The 17,722-nt window shown below is 43.8% G+C and overlaps 2 protein-coding genes across 2 annotated transcripts; one reads left to right on the plus strand and one right to left on the minus strand.

Moving 5' to 3' along the window:
• Window positions 1–314: 314 nt before the first annotated feature.
• On the minus strand, window positions 315–4,144 carry LOC142498083 (nicotinamide N-methyltransferase-like). Its single transcript, XM_075606590.1, has 3 exons — window positions 3,949–4,144; window positions 2,362–2,569; window positions 315–744 (listed from the first exon to the last, which is right to left on the minus strand). Exons 1-3 carry the CDS (start codon window positions 4,142–4,144, stop codon window positions 315–317), a joined length of 834 nt encoding a protein of 277 aa, XP_075462705.1.
• Window positions 4,145–11,572: 7,428 nt separating this feature from the next.
• LOC142496448 (nicotinamide N-methyltransferase-like) lies at window positions 11,573–16,817 on the plus strand. The gene is made up of 3 exons (XM_075603143.1): window positions 11,573–11,783; window positions 13,248–13,455; window positions 16,373–16,817. Exons 1-3 carry the CDS (start codon window positions 11,588–11,590, stop codon window positions 16,800–16,802), a joined length of 834 nt encoding a protein of 277 aa, XP_075459258.1. The 5' UTR covers window positions 11,573–11,587; the 3' UTR covers window positions 16,803–16,817.
• Window positions 16,818–17,722: the final 905 nt, after the last annotated feature.

Raw genomic sequence — 17,722 nt, forward strand, 5'->3', positions numbered from 1 at the left:
ATAACCTGAAATTCTATGTTTCCCAATATGCTGCTTCCTCCACCTGTGACCCAGCTGGCATATTATCATACGTATGCAAACTCATCACCTTGTGCCAAAGGGAGAGGTAAGGAAAATTAAGAATGGTTCAACATGTTTAATGCACATTAATATCACACAAAGGTTACGGAGCAAACAGATTTATACCATCACCCATTGAAGCAACAATTAAAAATGTATTTTTCAAATGCTTTATTTGTCTTTGTTTTTAAACAATCAAATCAGGATTATACGCCTTACTTATGTCCCTGCTATTGGGTCATTCTGATGCACATTTAAATCTCCCTCTCCTTACGTGCCACAACAAACACAAGGTGATCATAATCCAAAAGATCTGATTTCTTCTTACTGCTAAACAAATCTAAGCTCTGGATGATATAACCTGTGTCACTGAGAGCCTGATTTAAGAATTCTTCATCGTATGTCAGAATATGCAGTGTGTGCTCACCCAGCTTGAAATATGACATATTGAGAAATCCAAACAGTAAGAGATACCCCCCCACTTTTAGCATTGATGACATGTTCTTCAGGATGCTGCGATATTCATCTTGGTGTTTGCTAAAAACATCCAAGCATGCACCACTATACAGACAATCCACTTGGGGTAACACAACTGGTTCTGATGGGTTGGCTTTGGTGAGGTCACATTTTAGCACACGCTTCACTGCTCTTCTTGTTTTATCTTCCTTCTCTTGCCAACCCTCACTGAAAAACAGTAGAATAATGATGTTAGCGTTAGCATATTGTCTCACCTCTTGTGTTACTTATTCACAGGGGTCAGGAAGTGTAGGACATCACAAAAGGACTTAAAGTGTCCTCCCCTTGCCACACTTATCCCATCAAAGCTCCATTTGGTGAGCTCTGCTCTATATTATAACTTATAGCAAAAACATTGACAAGTTCTAAAACACATTTTCCAGTGAAGGAATTGTGTTTTAGGGCAGGGAACACAGGATTATACACACAATACAGTTAACCCTTTCCCTCCCAAGATGATTTAGGGGACACACCGTTAATACGCATTGCAGCTGGGAAATTCAGCTGCAATCTGGGACAAATACAGATGGTGAAGGGGAATGCAAGTTATTACGCACAGTTTACACATTAACCCCTTAAGTACCAACACTATTTAGGGTCTCGATCGTCACAGGCATGCCATGATGTCACTTGTGCGGTTCACCCTCATTGGCAGAACCGTGCACGTGACCTGGGAAAGCACGACAATTTCAAAAGAATTTGTCTAGGGAGGCAGCTAAGCGTGGAGCGCTCATGGGCACCTGCACCCGCACACTCAGTACAAACACATTATCACAATGTGTTTGATCCCACTAAGCACGAGTGCGCACGTGCGCTCAGCTTCACCCTGGAAGATAGGAACATGAAAATATTGTATCAGTGCTATCAGTTATAATTCTTTATCATTAAATACACAAATGTAGTAGGGAAATTGTTCCTTCCAATAAAACAACATATCCCTTTGTAATACAGAATGCCATACAGTTTCCATAGGATTCAATGGCAGTGATAACACAGAGTATCACAGAATACTGTATGCCAGCATAACGCAGCAATGTGAGTAAGAAAGGCCGCTACATCTGTATACTGGCGCGCCTGTGATTATTGTACACATTCACAGAGCCGTGTAACTTTATATCTAGGAGAAACAGGCACTGCATGAGTTAGGATCCAGTACATCCCTGCAGATTCATATGTGCATTTTCACATACCAGATGGAGTAATTGTTACAGAGTTTTTAGGGATTACTTAGTATGGCTCAAGGCTTGTACTGATCTGAAACAAATCTGGTGTTCAGGGTTGTACAACAAATAAAGCAGAAAAAGTAAATACCTGTATTATCCATATACCATTTATTGTACCATTTCTGTTTGCTATCACATTTGACTTACCTGAAAATGAGACTAATATCTAAATGTATTTTTACAGGTAATATATTTCACAAATAAATTAAACAGGATCTAGAAAGTTCTCAAAATAACAGCAACTTTCTTACAACATTTATAGATCTGCTGAATAACTGAGGACTGAACAGTAAATAGTCAAAAACAGCACTAAATGGCTAATTTATTTTTAAGGTTTTATTTATTATATCAAACCTGATTACATTTTTCATGATTCTTTCTGTGCCCTTTCCCTATATTTTTATATGCACCACCTGTACGTTTTGATTGGACCCGAAACTTAATTTAACACATGTTCTGAACATGGGCGACATTTGTGGCATTTATACCAACCATACCCCAACATATAAAGCAGAAACTGTAACTTTTAGGAACAAATAATGGACTACAAATGACTATTTACCCTTTGCCTTCCATATCACAGACATATTTGGACAGATGAGACCAATCAAAGGACCCTGGATCCTTTTTCAGCCACTTTTCCAGTTCCTCATGGTGGGTTTCCACATGTTCTAACACAATAATCTCTTTGAAGATTTCGCTGGCTGACAGGAGTTGAAAAATTGTCGGACCCATGGTGATATCAATTAGTGTATCTCCACTGACACCACCTAAAGCGTGGAGACAAAGGTCCAGAAAATCATACTGAATAAACAATAATGTATCCAGCCTCCGCTTATTTAATCTTAGAAATATGAAGCTTCAATGTTGATCTCTATGTAGTGATTGTGTTAATGCAATTATAGACCTTACTATAGAATATGTAGGGATTTTATTAACGAACATATATTGTGCAGTCGATCTATACCTGGGTGTAACAGGCAGCATGGAATTTAGAGGTAATTATTCCTGATAACATCTTTTAAGTAAGAGGATTCTGTCACTGACACGTATCTGTCTCTGTGTCACATTGTATTTATATTGAAAACTATCACCAACTGATTACAGCAGGTGTAATATGATTATACAAATTCAAATAAGGAATAGTGAGGCATCTAACTTTCTATCCATCCAAACATCTGTAAGTCTGTCTGTCGGTCTCTTAAGGGTTTTAGATTTGGGTTTACAATGTAAGATTCTGGTGGGTTCTGATTTCTCTCACCTTGTGTCACCCATCTTGATTAGTTATTATAACAAGATGAATCCCTATTTGCTGGAAAAAACAATATTATTGATATTTTAAATGAAAAGTTGAACTTATATCTGACTGCCTCAGATTGGAGGAGTACTGTATCAAAGTTTCCCAGCTTCAAATCTTGTTGCAAAGTCGATTGAATTCACTTTTATTCCCTATTTAATATACAGTATTAACCCTTAACTAACCCAACCATGCAGCTAGCCATGGTTTGCTAAGTGGTTAATCCATTAAAAAGTTGTTACAAGTTTATTTCATTCAATTTTATCAGCAATTCTAGGGATGGGAGTAACATCAAGTAATTTTAAAATACTGTAATGTTATTCTGAAAAAAAAAGGAGTCTCCGGAACTGAACCACATTGATTTAATCTCCGGGTCTCCTTGTTTCTGGAGATACTTACCTAGGAAGGGGCTGCCGGTATCAGCTCTGGCCGGGCACCCAGTATGGCGGTTTAAAGGTCCCATGTCCCGCTTTCCAATTGGAAGCCGTGACATCATTCCTTACGGTTAATATTGTCCCGCGTGACACGGGAAGTTTAGTCTGAACAGAGAAACCGGCATCAACTTTGGAAGTATCTTGGGAAGCAGGGGATCCCTAATTAAATCGGGTTTACTCCAGAGACTCCTTGCTTCCTACCTAGGGGGAAATAATAATACATATTTTTTAAAGTGCAGATGCTTTAAGTATAATATGTGTGTTGTTTTAGCCTATCCTTATCTCGGTGAATAAGGGTCATTGTCTCAGGGAAAGTAATGTCAATTCTTGTTTCAGGTAAAATCACCATGTTTGCCCTGATTCATGGAGATGAGTGAATCTGGTCCTGAGTTTCCAGAACAAAAATAAACACACATACCTGATGTGAATGCCTTATGCAGTTGTTTTAGTGGATATTCCATTGTCTCCTCTTGCAAATCATTATTTTGAGAACCAAAATAGGTGTCCAATATTATTCTTGGATCTATGTCCACATGGTGGTACTGTTTGTGGCAGGAATCCATTGGGGTTAGCTCCAGTTCTTCTGCTCTGACTCTGTGTCTTCCAGACTTCATGTGTGTGAGATGTGTGAGAATCTTATCATCTGATTGGAAAGAGCAGCTGACTAGTCAGGTACACAGACATCGAGACAGGAATATGCTAAATTGTATTAGATATATAAAAATCACTCAGTCACTGTAAATATTCTGGTCACAAGATAGCCTCCATTTTGTGAGTGCACAACTGTATATATATATATATATATATATATATATATATATATATATATATATATATATATATATATATATATATATACAGTATATATATATATATATATACAGTATATATATATATATATATATATATGTATATATATATATATGTATATATATATATATGTATATATACAGTGTTCGACAAATCACCCAAAAATTGATTCGCCCAACCAAGAAATCTGCTCGCCACTTTCTCTCCCATATATATACACACACACACACACTCACTCTACACACACACGGAGGGGGTCGGAAGAGAGGAAAGGCCACGACCAGCACCTCCACCCCGCTCCCCCTCCCCTCCTCCCACGCCAATCTCCTGCCCTGCGCAGGCAGCGGGAGCGCCGGGCACGTGGGGTCTTCAGCTTGCAGTTATTGTACTTGTAACACCTCTACCCCCGGCCAATAGAAGAGGTACCACACCAAAGTGTTTCACTGTCTCCTAACGTGATATTGTGTGTGTGTGCAGGGGATACTCAGCAGTCAAACAAAAAATAGCTATTCATAGCTCAAAGGTAACTCATATAAATGAACTAAAACAAGTCCAGCAATGTAGATCATATAAGTATATATATAAGTAATCAGTGTGTTTTCTGCAGTCTTGAGATGCAGGTGTAGTGAAATTGTTTAGGGGGAACAGCCTGTTAGTTGTCGCAGAAGACAAAGACAACACAGTTAGTATGCGGGATGAGCCCGGTGGCTCTATGTGAACGACTAGCGGGGATATGTATTCAAGAGGGAAAGGGATTAATTACCTCTGAAACCCCGCTCGAGATGAAGTTATTTTCCTGTTCTCCTGTGGTCACGGCGCTGCGTCCAACTACTTACGATGATCCACCGTCTTCAATCAAACAATTGGCACCAGTCCCCAATGTCCAATCCTGCACAACCGCTGTGCGTCCATCCAATCGTGAAGCGTAACATAGAAAAACTGCAAAGCATTGGTTTGACAGCAAACACTCCGAAAAAGATCTCAACAACTCACCGGGTGTAGAAAACTAAGAAAAATGTATTAAACTAGATGATTAAAAACAAAGACATACTGTGGACAAAACAGGGGAGCTCTCCTCCCACGAGTTTCATGCTTAGAGAGCTTTCTCAAGGAGTATACTGTGGCAGGTGCAAAGGTAGGTAATATTGCCCTACCTTCTAACAAACACACTTGATAACAATTATCAGATGATGGCATGTGCAAAGAAAATACTCCCCTTGTCTTGAAATGAAATCACCAGCTGTTTTTTTTATACTGTATATCAAATAAAGAGTAAATTAAATATCTATGTAGCTAAAAAAATAGACCCATATCATTAGATGGTACATGGTTATATTTGTTACTAAAATAACCCAATAGGATAAGCTGGTGCAATAAGTCATAACAAGAAAAACTGGTAGTTTAAAAAAAAAACTTTGATACAAAGTTCTAGCTGAAAAATGTGCCCACATCAAAATAATTTGAGAATAAAAACTTATATAAATTAATAGACAATCATAATAGCCAAAACCCATGACAGCAGACATTTCTAAACACCTTAACATGATACATCTTATATATATAAAACCTCCCCCCTCCACCCCATGTATATAAGCAATGAGCTTGAGTATCAATTCTTGATTTTTGAAGCCCCTAGAAGAAGCAAAGGGTGTGAAAAGCCACGTCGGGCTTGTCTCTGTGTGTACTCCCCTTGGATCCCTTTCATCGACTGTGAACTCTTTCTGCAACAATATCACCATCTTTTTGCCCTTCATACAATCCTAGCACTTCATTACAAGTACATTATTCTCATGATTATCTGCAAGTATACATAATGTCTTCTTTATTTCATCAGTGGTGACCTCATGTTATTTATTTGTTTCTTGGTGACCTAGGTGGTACTGTTTCTGGCAATTACTATTATCAGCCATTAATACTTCACAGCATACAGCTGTTGTAACAATATTTTGACCGGTCGGACTTTATATATCTCAGGAGGTTATTTCTCTTTTTTCACCTGAGTAGTAAGATCCTGTTTTTTTCTATATTTACTTAGGGTCATAGTATTACCCGGATATTCTTATATTTCTCCAGTTGAAGAGATCCTTGGGGGATTGTTTTATATTTATATCTGTCTAGTGTTTTCCATGTCCATAAATAAACATTTTTTCATCATTATTGTTGCTTGAGTGCTTTCAGTGGGACACTTTTCCTTTTTTTTTCTTTATTTTTCTATATATATTATATATCTTACTATATATTTTTCAAACCACTGTATGCCTGTCTGTCTGTCCTGTGTCCCTAGGGGAAATCACATTGGACCTTTGGCCCGTCACTCCGCCTCAGGCCAATGAGATGGCTCCCTTGGCCCACCCGCCCCCGCATACCTCTCATTGGCTGGTGTGCTCTAACAGTGTCTCAAACACACCCCTATGTCCCCCTCACCACAAACACCCCGCCAACCCTCACCACAAACACCCCGCCCCGCCCCTCACCGCAAACCCCCCTCACCGCAAACCCACGCCTCCCCGCCGCCAAGCCTCCTCCACCTCACCTCTCGACACGCCGCCAGCAAAACTCCCGCCGCCTCTCACACGCTGCTGCCTGCCAACTCGGCTCTTCTCCTCGGGGCCCTGTATTACCGCCGGGAGAGCCAGCAAGCAGGTAACACCCCCCCCCCCGCTGCCGAGCCGGGAGCACCGCCTGGCGCAAGGAGGTAACCTCCATGGCTCTCTTTGGCCCCCCAGAGCATGCTCTCTCCTCCCACAGGCCGCTCCCTTACCTGGCGCTCTCACCTTCCACACCCGGTGCTCTCACCTCCCACACCGGGCACTCTCACCTCCCACAACTGGCGCTCTCACCTCCCACACCCGGCGCTCTGACCTCCCACATCCGGCGCTCTCACCTCCCACACCCGGCGCTCTCACCCTCTCACACCCAGCGCTCTCACCCTCTCACACACCAGCCCCCCCCCCACACCCATACACACAGAGCACGCTCTCTGCGGCTCTCACCTCCGACACACCGCTCCCCATCCCCGAGAGTGCTCCTCTGGCTCTCTCCGCCCCTCCCGTGAAGGGCACAGCACCTCCTCACCAGAGCATCTCAGCCTCGCCGGGGGTCATGGACACCACCCGAGGTGGAGGAGGAGGGCGGCCGGTACCCGGAGGAAGAGGAGCGTGGCCGGGTGCAAGGTGAGGAAACACAGGGGAATGGGTCCCTGACTCCCCCTCCCTGCCCCCCCTCCTGCTCCCTGCCCCCCTCCCACTCCCTTCCCCCCTCCTCCTCCCTGCCACCCCTCCCTCTCCCTGCCCCCCCTCCCCTCCTCCCCTCCCTGCCCCCCCTCCCTCCCCTCCCCTCCCTGCCCCCTCCCTCCCCTCCCTGCCCCCATTCCCCTCCCTCCCCTCCTCCACTCCCTGCCCCCCCTCCCTCCCCTCCATGCCCCCCCTCCCCTCCCCTCCCTGCCCCCCTTCCCTGCCCCCCCTCCCTGCCCCCCTTCCTGCCCCTTGCCTCCCCTCCCTTCCCCCCCTCCCTGCCCCTTGCCTCCCTTCCCTGCCCCCCTCCCTGCCCCTTGCCTCCCCTCCATGCCCCCCCTTCCTGCCCCTTGCCTCCCCTACCTGCCCCCCCTCCCTGCCCCTTGCCTCCCCTTCTTGCCCCCCTCCCTGACCCTTGCCTCCCTTCCATGCCCCCCTCCCTGCACCTTGCCTCCCCTCCCTGACTCCCCTCCCTTCCCCTTGTGACCCCTTCCTTGCCCCTTGCCCCCCTCCCCTCCCTGCCCCCTCTCCCCTCCCTGCCCCTCCTCCCCTCCCTGCCCCTTTCCCCCCCTCCCCTCCCTGCCCCTTTCCCCCCCTCCCCTCCCTGCCCCTTGCCCTACCCTCCCCTCCCTGCCCCTTGCCCTACCCACCCCTCCCTGCCCCTTGCCCCCTCCTCTCCCTGCCCCTTGCCCCCCTCCCCTCCCTGCCCCTTGCCCCGCCTCCCCTCCCTTTGCCCCCTCCCCTCCCTTTGCCCCCCCTCCCTTCCCTCCCTTTGCCCTCCCTCCCCTCCCTTTGCCCTCCCTTACTTTGCCCCATCCCTCCCTTTGCCCCCCCTCCCTCCCTTTGCCCCCCCTCCCTCCCTTTGCCCCCCTCCCTCCCTCCCCCCTCCTCCCCTCCCCCTCCCCCCACCCTCCCTCTGCCCACCCAACCTCCCTTTGCCCCCCTCCCTCCCTCCGCCCTTCCTCCCTACCTCCCTTTGCCCCCCCTCCCTCCCTCCCTTTGCCCCCACTCCCTACCTTTGCCCCCTCCCTCCCTCCCTTTGCCCCCTCCCTCCCTTAGCCCCTTACCTCCCTTTGCCTCCCCTCCCTCCTTCCCTTTGCCCTCCCTCCCTCCCTCCCTTTGCCCTCCATCCCTTTGCCCCCCCCTCCCTCCCTCCCTCCCTTTGCCCCCCTTCATCCCTTCCTTTGCCCTTCATTTGCCTTCCCTCCCTGCCCTTCCTTTGCCCTCCCTCCCTGCCTTTCCTTTGCCCTTCCTTTGCCCTCCCTCCTGCCCTTCCTTTGCCCTCCCTCCCTGTCCTTCCTTCGCCCTCCCTCCCTTCCCTTCCTTTGTCCTCCCTCCCTGCCCTTCCTTTGCCCTCCCTCCCTGCCCTTCCTTTACCCCCCTCCCTGCCCTTCCTTTGCCCCCTCCCTCCCTGCCCTTCCTTTGCCCCCCCTCCCTCCCTCCCTGCCCTTCCTTTGCCCCCCCTCCCTCCCTCCCTGCCCTTCCTTTGCCCCCCCTCCCTCCCTCCCTGCCCTTCCTTTGCCCCCCATCCCTCCCTGCCCTTCCGTTGCCCCCCCTCCCTCCCTCCCTCCCTGCCTTTGCCCCCCCTCCCTCCCTGCCCTTCCTTTGCCCCCTCTTCCTCCCTGCCCTTCCTTTGCCCCCCCTACCTCCCTGCCCTTCCTTTGCCCCCTCCCTCCCTCCCTGCCCTTCCTTTGCCCCCCTCACTCCCTGCCCTTCCTTTGCCGCCCCGCCCTTCCACGCCTGCCCCTTGCCGCCCCGCCCTTCCACGCCACTTGCCCCCCGCTCCTTGCCACCCCGCCCATGCCCCCCCTTCCACGCCCCTTGCCCCACCTTCCACGCCCCTTGCCCCCCTTCAATGCCCATTGCCACCCCTTCCACGCCCCCCTTCCACGCCTCTTGCCCTTCCCCTTCCACACCCCCTTTCACGCCCCTTGCTCCTCCCCTTCCATGCCCCTTGCCACCCCCACCCTTCTATGCCCCTTGACCCCCCGCCCCGCCCTTCTATGCCCCTTGCCCCGCCACTCCATGCCCCCTGAACTTCCACGCCCGGGCAACGCCGGGTATATCAGCTAGTATATTATATATACGCATATTTCTGCATTTGCGTTTGACACAGTGTCCTCTGGGATTAGAGGAGGGGACTTGGAGAAAGCCCTCCTCAAAAAAGAATGCAGATGGATAGTTCTCCTTAATACTATGCAACCCAGGGGAATGAATGACTCCCTTGGTTTTGCAATATTCTTATAGCTTCACCTAGCTTCTCCTTTTTTCATTTGTGCTATATTGCTTAGTGAGGCTGTAGGAACTTCTTTATGTACACTTTTCTTTGGTTATGACTCTCTTTCTCTGCGCTCTTTCAATACATCCTATTTTCCCTCTTCTGTTTTTACTATTTATTTTTGTAATCATTAGATACTATTTTCTTTATGCTCATAATGTCATATGTTTTGTGCTTGCTTTCTAACTCTTTGTGCCTTACTGTATATTTTATAAGGCATATCACCTCATCTTTGTCTAATAATTATGTGTTTGTTCCATGTAGATAAGAACTTTATATATGCTCCTCCTGTCTGTTTACAATGCTCCGATTACGTCACCCTGACTCTTGAATTGAGACGCTACAATTGGGAGTGTCTGCACATGTACAAAAGAGTTACCACATTACTTCTGGGGATTTCTCCTCCCCTAGACGCATCGTCATTGATTATCTCAACTCGGGTACCTGTGCAGATGACGCCGCCCTCCGTTAACCTTACTGCAATTGGTTGCGGACATGTGATGGCGACGCCAATTTTTGATTGGCCATAGTATAAAGCCCAGCAAGCCTCCACTATTCTTTTATCACTTCGGGTTGAAGGCCCCCTAGGCTGAAACGCGTTGAGTGTTCATTATCGGCAGTGTACATCATTTGCTAAGCGTGACCTGTGCATTATGGTGCTACTCCTGTGGACTGCTTGAGAGACTGCTACACATGTTGGAGCAATACTCCTTTGGACAGACTCGTATACTATCTTGGACAGCTGAGTATTACTATCCCTGCTGCCCAGAGTCTCTTTCCCCCCAGTGGTATCTAGGCATATGCTTATCTGATCATGCACTCAGCACTGGCTTTCATTGAAATTCTATACAGCCATGTGTTTTGCCTTTTTTGCAGAGTCCACAGGAATATCTTGCATTAATGCTTTTTGATATTTTTATTATTTTTTCTTTGGTTATTGCTGTACAGGGTTTGAGTATTTTTCATCCTATTTTCCCCTGTGTCTCCCCCTTGGTTTAAGATATATTATTTTTGTCTTATGTTCACCTTTGTGTATATAAGTTTATTCATCTTATATTTCTTATTTTTCTTTTGGGCTTAGTTATATTATTTGTAGCTAGGATCCTTAGGGGGGTTTTGTAATCTTTTAGCTCATTTGTATCACCTCATATATTTGATAGGTTAATTATCTTATTTTTGATACATTTTTTGCTTTAGGGTTTACTTGCAGTGATTATACCTTATTATTTGTTTATATTATTTTTCTAGTCACAGCTTTTTATTTTCATCTTACTGCCTTTAGTGTGTTTATGTTTTTAATGTTGGTGTGTCTTATTGCTCGCAATTAAAATCTTTTCCTTTTTTCTACTTTGACTCAGAATCCTGGTCTTTGCCTTTATACTTCTATATTTATTTTGTGGTAAATTTAGAGTGCTATTTTTGGGGATTGTCTTAGTCTTTCTGTGTGATATATTTATATATATATATTTATATATATATATATATATATATATATATATATATATATATATATATATATATATACACACAGTATAGTATTTATAGACGTGGAACACATGCAAATGCACTCATGGGTACAGTGCTGCACAAAATAGAGGATACCTTATGACCAGAATATTTACAGTGACTGAGTGATTTTTATTTATCTAATACAATTCTGCATATTCCTATCTCAATGTCTGTGTACCTGACTAGTCAGCTGATCTTTCCAATCAGATGATAAGATTCTCACACACATGAAGTTGGGAAGACACAGAGTCAGAGCAGAAGAACAGAAGATAAACCCAATGGATTCCAGCCACAAACAGTATCACCATGTGGACATAGATCCAAGAATAATATTGGACACCTACATTTGTGCTGAAAATAATGATTTGCAAGAGGAGATAGTGGAATATCCACTAAAACAACTGCATAAGGCATTCACATCAGGTATGTGTGTTTATTTCTGTTCTGGAAACTCATGACTAGCTTCACTAAATCAGGGCAAATAACATACATTTACTTAAAACAAGAATGAAGGAATTTTATATTATGGAAAATTTGAGTTTGTTACTTTTTATCTTAAACCTTTGAATACATTTGTTGAAACATTACACACTATTGTGGCATCTTTCTCTCATTGTATATTTGATGACTACAAACCATACAGTACATATTGAGGGATATCCTATGACTACACCATCTCTCTACAAAAGGGCTCCAGTCAGAGAGAGAAGAATCTCTGACATGCCTTTTATACCTGGAACTTTTGTGAGTGCAACCACATCAGATATACCATCTGCACTATCTTGTTTTCTTTCATTCCACATATTACTGGATATATTCAGCGCTCCTCTTCTCAAAGAAGAAAACTGTTACCATTGGGACAAAGAACAGTCCCACCTGGATGTTGAGCAGCTTCATTTAACATTGTATATATTGTTTCATTGCTATTCTTCAATATGGGTTGGTGAAAGATATTGTTTGATCAGATATTTAAAATGTATTCACTTTGCATTTTGTATTTCATTACATTTGTCTATTATCACTATAATATCACTTTAGAAGCGCCCAGTCCAACCCCCCCCCTTTTTTTGAACTTATGTTAATGTCACATTATGGTGTAAAATCTGGGTCTCAGTGCTTTGCTATTTGCAACTGTTATTCAATACATTTGATTTTAACTAGTATGTTTTAAATTAAATCTAAGAGGGAAATACTAGGATAATAAAAAAAAGTCTCCTTGATTTTATGTGGTAAAGTTTTTGCACCAGATTTGAAGCTGGGAAACTTTGATACATAACCCCTCTAATCTGAGACAGTCAGATATAAGTTCAATTTTTCATTTAAAATATCAGTAATATTGTCTTTTCCAGAAAATAGGAATTCATCTTGTTATAATAACTAATAAAGATGGGTGACACAAGGTGTGAGAAATCAGAACCCACTAGAATCTTACATTTTAAACCCAAATCGAAAACCCTTAAGAGACAGACAGACAGACAGATGTTTGGATGGACGGAAAGTTAGATACCTCACTATTCCTTATGTGAATTTCTTTAATCATATTACACCTGCTGCAAGCAGTTGGTGATAGTTTTCAATATAAATGCAATGTGACACAGAGACAGAAACATGCCATTGACAGAATCCTCTTACTTAAAAGATATTATCAGGAATAATTACCTCTAACTGTCATGCTGCCGTTTACATCCAGGAATAGTTCTACTGCACAATATATGTTTGTTAATAAAATCCCTACATCTTCTATAGAAGCATCTATAGTCGCATTAACACAATCACTACATAGAGATCAACATTGAAGCTTGCTTATTCTAAGATTAAATAAAAGGAGGCTGAATACATTATTGTTTAATCAGTATGATTTTCTGGACCTTTGTCTCTATGCTTTAGGCGGTGTCAGTGGAGATTCACTAATTGATATCACCATGGGTCCGGCAATTTGTCATCTCCTGTCAGCCAGCGAACTCTTCAAGGAGATCATTGTGTTAGATCCTGTGGAAACCCACCACAAGGAACTGGAAATGTGGTTGAAAAAGGATCCAGGGTCCTTTGATTGGTCTCATCTGTCCAAATATGTCTGTGACATGGAAGGCAAAGGGTAAAAAGTCATTTGTAGTCCATTATTCTTTCCTAAAAGTTACAGTTTCTGCTTTACATCTTGGATACGGTTGGTACTGTATAAATGCCACAAATGTCGCCCCTGCTCAGAACATGTGTTAAATTCACAGATTCCGGTCCAATCAATACGTACAGTGATTGCAAGGTGCATAACCCAAAAATATAGGGAAAGGGCACAGAAAGAATCATGAAAAATGTAATCAGGTTTGAAAACCTTAAAAATAAATTATCCACTTAGTGCTGTTTTTGACTATTTTCTGTTCAGTCCTCATTTATTCTGCAGATCTATAAATGTTGAAAGATATGTACTGTTACAGTATTTTGAGAACTTTCTAGATCCTGTTTTATTTATTTGTGAAATATATTACCTGTGAAAATACATTTAGATATTAGTCTCATTTTCAAGTCAGTCAAATGTGATGCCAAACAGAAATGGATCAACAAATGGTATACAGTATGGATAATACATGTATTTACTTTTTCTGCTGTATTTATTGTATAACAGTGAACACCAGATTTCTTTCATTAATCAGTGCAAGCATTGAGCCACACTAAGTAATCCCTAAAAACTCTGTAACAATTACTCCATCAGGTATGTGAAAATGTACATATGAATCTGCAGGGATGTACTGGATCCTAACTCATGTAGTGCCTGTTTCGCCTAGATATAAAGTTGCACGGCCCTGTGAATGTGTACTGTACAATGATCACAGACGCGCCAGTATACAGATGTACTGTAGCAATCTTTCTTACTCACATTGCTGCGTTATGCTGGCATACAGTATTCTGTTATATTTAAGTAATAATCCCCTCAGAACAGGGCATTACTGGCCAATAATGCCCTGGCTGGAAGAGTTGAAGGCCCGAGGCGAAGCCGAGGGACTTTAACCCAGCCAGGGCATTATTGACCAGTAATGCCCTGTTCTGAGGGGATTATTACTATTATAGGCTAAATGTAGGCTTATTTCATAAATAATAGACACTTTTGTATAGTTAAATAGATTTTTTTATTAAAATAAAATGGTAAATACATGAAACCATCTCTATATACGCGTTCACTGCAGATATCTATATCCACACACTGCCGCCCCCTCTATATACACACACACACAGCAGCTCACACACAAACTGCTGCTACACACACACACACACAAAACAGCACAACACACACAACACAGTGCCATTACACACACACACACACACACACACACACACACTGGAGCTTTAGACACACAACACAGCATCTCCTCTACCCTCACTACACAGCACCTCTACACACACAGCAGCAGCTCTACACACACACACACACACACACAAACTCTGCTGCTACACACACATGCTACACCCATAAACACTGCTACTGACACACACACACACACACACACACACACTGGAGCTCTATACACACACACACACACAAACACACACACACAGTAGCTCTATACACACACGCACACGCACACGCACACACACACACACACACACACACATTAGTTCTACACTCACACAAACTGCTGCTACACATACAAAAGCACAACACACACACTGCAGCAGCAATCAAAAATGCAGCCACTTACTAAACTTTGCACTCTCCCTCCCTCTACACACAACACAGCACAACACAGCACAGCACAACACAGCACCTCTACACCCCCCCCCCCCACACACACACACAACACTAAACCTCTATACACAACACATTTACTTCTTTGCAGTCTCCTCCACCTCCCCCAATTCAACTGAATCCGCTCAGAAAATCTCAGTCAGCTCGGGAGGCGGGGGAGTCAAACCGTGACTGATACTTTTTGACCAATACCCTGCCATGTCTCAGATCTTTCACTTAATTCAAACCAATCACCTGCCCTGTCTCAGCTGTTCTGAAAGCTGATTGGCTGGAAATAAACAGATTGAAAACTGCATTTTGCAAGCTGCTGAAATTCAGGGCATTACTGTGGATAATGCCTGGAATTTTAACCAATCAGAGAGCAGGTTTTTCAATAATGCCCTGAATTTTACTGCTTTAGCCTATAATCTGTGTTATCACTGCCACTGAATCCTATGGAAAATGTATGGCATTCTGTGTTACAAAGGGATATGTTGTTTTATTAGAAGGAACAATAACTCTTAGTACATTTGTGTATTTAATGATAAAGAATTATAACTGATAGCAATGATACAATATTTTCATGTTCCTGTCTTCTTAAGTCGTGTCCAAGGTGAAGCTGAGCGCGCGTGCGCACTCGTGCTTAGTGGGATCAAACACATTGTGACAATGTGTTTGTCCTGAGTGTGCGGATGCAGGTGTCCGTGAGCGCTCCGCGATTACCAAGACAAATTCTTTTGACATTGTCCCACTTGCCCTGGTCACATGCACTGTTCAGCCAATGAGGGTGGACCGCTCATGTGACTTCATGGGCATGCTTCCGGCACGCACCTCCCACCCCCCGTGCACACCTACACTGGACACTAATCACCCCTGCTCTCACGGAACGGCTCAGTCGCTCTCAGCCTATATAAGAATACAAGAGGTTATCTGTATCTAATTGAAGTTATTTCAAAGCACGCTTCTCTTGTACTGAAGGGGTACTGTACAAATGTAGCAAACTTTATTACAGTGGGACATACATAATATGCATAATGCTGCAGTGTGAGAAATCCTTATTTAGTAGACTTGGCCAAGCGCACAATGGGGAGATGGTCAATAACATGACTACATGTTATCCTTTCCTTTCCTAATGTCTGATTTTGCTGCACTTATTGTATAATTATAATTCCCTGTACTGTATTCTTTGTGAAGCGCTGAGTACACTTTTAGCGCTATATAAATAAAGACATACAATACATCTGTATATGTGACATAAGGTTATGCTAACATCATAATTTCTACTGTTTTTCAGTGAGGATTGGCAAGAAAAGGAAGATAAAACAAGAAGAGCAGTGACGCGTGTGCTAAAATGTGACCTCACAAAAGCCAACCCATCAGAACCCGTTGTGTTACCCCAAGTGGACTGTCTGCTTAGCTGTGGATGCTTGGAAGTTTTTAGCAAACACCAAGATGATTATCACAGAATCCTGAAGAACATGTCATCACTGCTAAAAGTGGAGGGGTATCTCTTACTCTTTGGACTTCTCAATATGTCATATTACAAGCTGGGTGAGCACACATTGCATGTTCTGACATACGATGAAGAATTCTTGCGTCAGGCTCTCAGTGACACAGGTTATATCATCCAGAGCTTAGATGTGTTTAGCAGTAAGAAGAAATCAGATCTTTTGGATTATGATCACCTTGTGTTTGTTGTGGCACGTAAGGAGAGGGAGATTTAAATGTGCACAAGAGTGACCCAATACCAGGGACATAAGTACAGTAAGGCCTAAAATCCTGATCTTTGATGCCTTTAAAAACAGACAAATAAAGCTTTTGAAAAATACATTTTTAATTGTTGCTTCAATGGGTGATAGAATAAATCAGTTTGCTCCGTAACATTTGTGTGATATTAATGTGCATTAAACAGGTTGAACCATTCTTCATTTTCCTTCCCACTCCCTTTGGCACAGGGTGATGAGTTGCATACGTATGATAATATGCCAGCTGGGTCAAAGGTGGAGGAAGCAGCATATTGGGAAACCCAGATTTTCAGGTTATACATGTTGTATAAATGCTGTATACATGCTGTATACATGCTGTAAAATGGACTGCAGTTTTCTCTCCTGCTGGCAGTACACCTGGTAAGTTACAGGGATGCCAGCAGTAATCATGGAGGTTTGCCCTCACACCCTGGTGAGGTGCCCTATGTGTGGATGGGAGTGGCTACATACTCTGAGTCCACCGTTAGTGATATCAGAGATGTGCCTGCCTCCTGAGAGATATAAGGCACAGCACTGTTCAAAATTGTGTGTGTGTTGGAGAAGGAGCAAGTCTGTGTTGAGACTTGGAAGTCGATGGTACGCTAGTGCTGTAACTAGTGGCCTTACGTTATGTTAAGTGACATCTAGCTGTCCAAACCATATTGTGTCCAGGGACCTGGCACAGGGGTGATCTCTCTGAGGGGTGAGGGGATCCCACTCCATTGGGAGGGTGTACCTTTGAAAGGATAACACAGCAAGATGTGTGGCTAGAGAACTCCTTGGATGGGGCAGTTGGCCCTCTCCGTAAGCCACAATAAAGCAACCTTGATGAAAGACATCTTCATGTGTGGGTCTGAACTTACTCTACACATGATGGCACCACGGAGAAGTTCCTCATC

This window comes from Ascaphus truei, chromosome 6 (genome assembly GCF_040206685.1).
Source record: "Ascaphus truei isolate aAscTru1 chromosome 6, aAscTru1.hap1, whole genome shotgun sequence".
Taxonomy (NCBI): Eukaryota; Metazoa; Chordata; class Amphibia; order Anura; family Ascaphidae; genus Ascaphus; species Ascaphus truei.

What these genes read in the sequence shown, in the direction of transcription:
- LOC142498083 (XM_075606590.1), bottom strand. Translation starts at nt 4,144, where the DNA reads ATGAAGTCTGGAAGACACAGAGTCAGAGCAGAAGAACTGGAGCTAACC. An exon ending in GCATAAGGCATTCACATCAG is followed by an intron (nt 2,570 to 3,948) that starts GTATGTGTGTTT and finishes TCCACGCTTTAG; the next exon opens with GTGGTGTCAGTGGAGATACA. An exon ending in TGTGATATGGAAGGCAAAGG is followed by an intron (nt 745 to 2,361) that starts GTAAATAGTCAT and finishes ACTGTTTTTCAG; the next exon opens with TGAGGGTTGGCAAGAGAAGG.
- LOC142496448 (XM_075603143.1), top strand. Translation starts at nt 11,588, where the DNA reads ATGAAGTTGGGAAGACACAGAGTCAGAGCAGAAGAACAGAAGATAAAC. An exon ending in GCATAAGGCATTCACATCAG is followed by an intron (nt 11,784 to 13,247) that starts GTATGTGTGTTT and finishes TCTATGCTTTAG; the next exon opens with GCGGTGTCAGTGGAGATTCA. An exon ending in TGTGACATGGAAGGCAAAGG is followed by an intron (nt 13,456 to 16,372) that starts GTAAAAAGTCAT and finishes ACTGTTTTTCAG; the next exon opens with TGAGGATTGGCAAGAAAAGG.